General features: G+C 35.0%; 1 protein-coding gene across 1 annotated transcript; it reads left to right on the top strand.

Annotated features, from left to right (window-relative positions):
* Positions 1–700: 700 nt before the first annotated feature.
* Positions 701–3,774, top strand: LOC125648704 (uncharacterized). Its single transcript, XM_056166025.1, has one exon. The coding sequence runs from the start codon at positions 701–703 to the stop codon at positions 2,570–2,572; it is 1,872 nt and encodes a 623-aa protein (XP_056022000.1). The 3' UTR covers positions 2,573–3,774.
* The last annotated feature ends 2,684 nt before the right edge of the window (positions 3,775–6,458 follow it).

The raw sequence follows: 6,458 nt of genomic DNA, 5'->3' as shown, positions 1-6,458 counted from the left end.
TTCATCTCGGTGCGTTAATTGTCCATTTAGTTATGGTCCTTGGACTTAGAAAAATAGCATGAATTGTTAGTTTACATCCAAGTTTCTTATTTCTGTACATATAAGAATACTCCACTCATTAAAACTTCTAGCATAGTAATACTACAATATAGGTAAATTATTCATGATCACCTACATCTCACAGTTTATTGACTTGGTTAAAGACCTAAACCTAATTATAAATTTGTCTTTTTTCCTGGTCTAATCTCCACTCGATTAGTAGTTGATTTCCACCCATTCCTATCCTGGGTCCCCAATTTTCCCTTTTACCATAACTTACATAATGAACTTTGAATATTGTTGCGGTACAATAATTTTGGCAACCGGTAGGGGACTATGTATTGCCATGCAATACTCTCAGAATGCTTGTTTTAAAATATTATGCTTTTCCTTGATGCAGAGTGTATTGACACAGGGGTTCATATTTCAAAGGAGTGTTTTTACGATCCCCCTTTTTTCAGCGGCATTGTCATTAAAATCTCCGGCCGTTGAAGGATATGGGAAAAAATCGAGTTTGATCATCTCAATATCGAACGGAAGACTTATTCTTTGCTCGAGATCGTGTCATATTATTATCATAGTTTACTTTTGGGCAATAACCATTACATGTACATGTTGATGCGTTGTGCCAATAACGAATTTAAATTAATAGTTGGTTTAAATGTATATTGTAGAACTGACTTCTGAAAACCACAGTTTGTTTATCAAAGATACGGAGGAACTTTGGAAATGTCTGGAAATAGTCGTAGGCACAGAAGATGAAGTTCAAATGCGGAGAGACGTTATGGAAGTGTATCAGGAAGTGAAAAGCGTCGCATACCATACTCGGGATTATATTTCTGGAAGTAACAGTGAAGGGTTCAATTTTTTCTGGAGTGATCTTGATGTATTGTTTTCATGCTTAAATCTGAATGTTGTCATACATTGCAAAGGGTGCCCAAATACAAAATGTGCATTCATAGCGATTGATGCAGACTGCCAACCAGGCTTCTGCAAGCTGCTACCATATTTGTACTATTCTTCAAAAACCGTCAATGAGAGTGTGTGTTTTTCTAGAATTCGATATTTGAGCGTGAGAGTGAAAAATGTAATAAATAAAAACTTTGATGCAAGAAATGATGGGCCATGTATTACAACGAATTACCCAACAGGATTCGACATGTGTCATGCTCTCCCGATCGATCCGATTTCTTCAAATCAATTCTTAAGACGTTTTCGGACGAAATTTTGGAACAACGTTAAATCAGAAGTTCTAGAGAAAAATATCTCTGTCATGCATATGGTTGCCAAAGGTCCTCCTGAAGGTGACATCAAGGGTATTCAATGGCTCAAGTCTTTTTCAGTCCTTGAACAACATATCGTTCATTCACTAAATCACGTGCAATTTTGTTGCTATGGATTATTAAAAATTCTAATATATTTTGAAATTAATATATGCGACGAAACTCACGATACACTTTGCTCTTACCATTTGAAGACAGTTCTGTTCCATGTATTGGAAGATATCCACTCTGACTTTTGGATTCCAAGCAATATTTTTCACTGCCTTTGGATTTGTTTAACACGACTTCTGTTATTTCTCAAAAAAGGAGTGTGTCCCAATTATTTTATTCCTGAATGTAATCTTTTTCTAAAGAAAAGAGTTGTAGAGAAAAAGTGCAAAATTGAGGAGAAACTCTTGCAAATCCTCCAATCTGGAGCCTATGGTGTGTTGTGTTACTTGGAATTCCTGTCTGTAACAAATCCTACAACATTACAGCAAAACGCACCAACAACTCTCAGAAAATTGCTTGCACTGTCGTCTGCGTTATTACACGTGAAGGGACACCACACAACGTACCATGAATGCATGCTGTCCGTTTTGAAAGTCATTCATCTTTTAGCGAATGAGAGGGACAATATAAAAATCGCGGTGCTTCATTACCTTTTCTCTCTTTTGATGAGAAGAGCAGGGGTTATACTGTATGGTAAATACTTACTCTATGGTTTTACAGAGTGTTTACTGACCGCAGAAGCAGCATTTATTTTGGCACGTCATTCCGATGCATCCGGAGCTCTTTATTTAGCTACATTATGGTACTGTCAAGGAAAATTTAAACATGCGATAAAGCTCCTAGCAGCCGTTCTCAAGAAACTACCTGCCACAAGCTTTTTAAATGGACATGTATTTTATACAACGTCTCTACTATCCGATGTAAGCAAACCGTCTTGTAGTTTTACAGACCTAATGCGAAGCTATTATTCCCGCGGGGTGGAATTGGATAGAGGTGGTAGTTTTTTCCCAAAGGTACTCGAGAACGATGTCCGTAACTCTATAGTTCCTGAATTCACAATGTATGATAAATCATACACGTTATTCTTAATGTTTCTTTGTTATCGGGAGGTACAGCAGAAAGAAAAATGTATTACATCTCTTTCCAAACTGAATAAGTCGTACACAGATTGGCGTTTTAATTGTCTTCATGGTCAAATACAACATAATTCAAAACTCTTGGGAATCATTGCCGAGAGCAAGATGGCGGAACTAATTTAACGTGTTGAAATGGTGATTATTTGTGAACGATATGAAATTTAACGTGCTTTTCACACCTCTAAACCTGTTACATTCACCATTCCTATGAATTTTCTTATTCTTTATTCAGATAATAGCAACATATAAAATGATGACATAACATGCTCGTCACAGATTGTATCATATCAAATGTATCTCAATTTGTATAACAGATGGTACATGTATCGTGTTTTATCATCACAACTTTATATCTTAGTTTGTATCACAGATGGTATTACATAATTGCATATTTTAAATACAATGAATGACAATAAAACTTATAATGAATTACTGTATATATATTCTGGAAATGATCATTTTATGATCGATTTAAATTATTACCTGGGATAATATATAACAGCCAATTAAAGGTATCACATCGGTAATTCTCCAATCAAAATGAACTTAATAGTCAATTGAACTCAGTACCTGTAGCAGCCAATTTCGACATTTAAATTTTTGCGCCAATCTGTACGTTATCTGCTGTTACGTCATAGTTTCAAGGGTACATATATTTTTGTGTATGCACGAGCTCGCTGAGAAGAATGTGGGTATGTTCCTGTTTCGCTGGACATTGTGCTGAACTGCTGTTTCCTAGAGAAACTACTTATTCGGCAAGACAATGATGAACACTAGCACATTCCATAGATTTGTTTGAAAACATGTATCATTTGAACTGATACAGTGTATAAAGTATATTCTCTGAGTAAACACATGTGTACGTAGTTCATGTCCCGAATATTTATGCAAACTATGTTTACAGAATAACAGTATTGTGCAATATAATTCAATGATAGTACATTTGTATAAAGATATATATGACATATAGTAAGACCATGTGTAGATTATATTTGCTCATAAGGTGCAAACTAGTTGCACTCAAACTTTTTGTAACTTCAGGGGCAATAACGCTGTTTTGTTGTGCACTACAGATGTTCTTTATATTTATTGTAATTTATATCGGAGTACTATTTGTTTGGTGCAGTCTGTTATAAACAGCAATTTTCTGTGTTGAAATCAGTTTTGGGATAGTTTGAATTATTATTATACATGATCGTATGTGTTGTCAGTATCAATTCACTGTTTACAATTATTGTTTTGTTTTATTACAGTATATCGTATGAAGTTGAGGAAGTCACATGATGCCAATCATTGACTTAATAAAAAAATTCCAGGCATACGCATAGACGAGTTGTTTCTATTCATTATTAACAGTGGCCAGTTCAGTACCATAGAACATTTCCGACTGCGTTATTCGGCTTCAATCTGCAAACTGATTTTTAATGATTTTTTTCATCCATAGTAATAAATAGTGAAAATAATTAACGGCGTGATACCTTAAATGGCTTACTTCTAAAGGGGTCCCGTAATAAAATTTATATCACCTTTTTTTGGATTTTTTTTCTAAAAAAAAACAAAAACATAATCAAATTGCCTAGATAACATAATTCATAATAAGTATACTATTTGCGTAACAAGTTTAGATTGCTTGCTTGTTTTGAGTTTAACGCCGATTAAGCAATTTTACGGCGGTTAATTAAACAAGAGGCCCACAGGCCTTATCGGTCACCTGAGTACTAGTGAAAAAGTATCACTACTTCCATGGGCTATGAAATCTAGAAGAAAAAAATCCTGTTCTGAATATCTAAGCTAAATTCCAATGTTCAGCAACAGTATAAAACAAGATGTGTTCTTAAAACTTTGCTGCCCTCAAAGTGCATACACTGATGAAAAGCTTTGAATAATAGGTGCATTAAAATTAAAACATCAAACGATACGACTAATTTGGACTCATCCTAAAGTCATAACCATGGGTTATGAAATTCATAATTTTTGTATACCCTTTTCTGCTTTTCCTAAATATGCATTTAGATTTTATACAATATCAGCAAACTTGCACATAAATACTATGTTTGGCCCTACCCTGGGGTTAGAACCCTTACTCAGGGGATCATCAAATTCACAATTTTGGTAAAATACTACCTGCTCTATCCATTTAGTTTTTAATTTAATATAAATAGCACTAAAGAAGATGTTATTCAAGTGTTTTACACATTATCACAATATAACAATTTTGGCCCCGCCCTGGGGTCAGAATTCCTACCCCGGGGATCATGAAATTTACAATTTTGGTAGATGCTTTCCTGCTCTACATCACTATGCATTTAGTTTTTCTTACATGTGTGCGGTTCTTGAGAAGAAGATGTTTGAAAATTGGTCAATTTTTGCCCCGCCCCTAAGGCCCCAGGGGTGCAAGAGTCCTAAATTGTACAATTTCAGTTCCCGTTGTTCGAAATATGTTTCATACCAAATTTGAAAAGAATTGGAATAATAGGTATCAACAATTTTGGTAAAGGTCTACCTGTTCTTTCTAAATATCTATTTACTTTTAATATCAATTGCACTAAAGAAGATGTAATTTAAGTGTTTTACACATAAACACTATATACCAAGTTTGGCCCCGCCCTGGGGTCCGAAACTCTACCCCGGGGATAATGAAATTTACAACTTTAGTAGAGGCCTTCCTCCTCTACATCACTATGCATTTAGTTTTTCTTTCACGTGTGTGGTTCTTGAGAAGAAGATTTCTGAAAATTGGTCAATTTTGGGCAGTTTTACATGTAGCCCTGCCCCAGGGTTGTAGGAATTCTGAAATTTACAATTTATTTTCCCTTGCTTCAAATATGTTTCATACCAAATTTGAAAAGAATTGGACTGTTAGTTATCAAAAAGAAGTTTAAAATGTCTATTGTTCACACATTTGATAACTGACCATTTTGGCCCCACCCTGATATCAAAACGCCTACCCCTAGGGTCATCAAATTTACAATTTTGGTAAAGAACTACCTGTTCTTTCTAAATATTTATTTACTTTTAATTTAATATCAATAGCACTAAAGAAGATGTTATCTAAGTGTTTTACACATTAACACTATATAACAAGTTAGACCCCGCCCTGGGGTCAGAACCCCTACCCCGGGGATCATGAAATTTACAATTTTGGTAGAAGCCTTCCTGCTCTAAATCACTATGCATTTAGTTTTTCTTACACATGTGCAGTTCTAGAGAAGATTTTTGAAAATTGGTCTATTTTGAGCAGTTTTTGCCCCACCCCTAAGACCCAAGAATCCTGAAATTTAAAATTTCTGTCCCCCTTGTACCAAATTTGAAAAGAATAGGAATGATATTTATCAAGAAGTTAAAAATGTCTATTTTTCACTCATTTAATAGTGACCATTTTGGCCCTACCCTGATACCAAAACCATTACCCCTGGAATAATCAAATTTAAAAATTTGGTAAAGGACTACCTGTTCTTTCTAAATATCTATTTACTTTCAATTTAGTATCAATAGCACTAAAGAAGTTGTTATTTAAGTGTTTTACACATAAACATTATATACCAAGTTTGGCCCCGCCCTGGGGTCAGAACCCCTACCCTGGGGATCATGAAATTTACAATTTTGGTAAAGGCCTTCCTGCTCTACATTACTAAGTATTTAGTTTTTCTTACACATGTGCAGTTCTAGAGAAAAAGATTTTTGAAAATTGGTCTATTTTGGGTAGTTTTTGTCCCATCCCTAAGGCCCCAGGGGTGCAGGAATCCTGAAATTTACAATTTCTAACCCCCTTGTTTCAAATATGTTTCATACCAAATTTGAAAAGAATTGAACTGGTAGGTATTAAGAAGTTAAAAATGTTCAATTGTTAACGCACGACGACAAACGACAACCAATTGCAATAAAATTTGATCGGTTTTGTTGAGTTTTGAGTTTCCCTGACGGCTCCCAGTAATGGTACCTTCGCATTTCGTACCTTCACATTCACGGGTTTTTCGAGTGTTTTACGGATTGTTACGAGCAGTTTACG

The sequence above is a fragment of the Ostrea edulis genome, chromosome 5 (genome assembly GCF_947568905.1).
Source record: "Ostrea edulis chromosome 5, xbOstEdul1.1, whole genome shotgun sequence".
NCBI lineage: Eukaryota > Metazoa > Mollusca > Bivalvia > Ostreida > Ostreidae > Ostrea > Ostrea edulis.
Note: the sequence above shows the minus strand (reverse complement) of the source record. Positions and strands in the feature narration are given on the sequence as shown.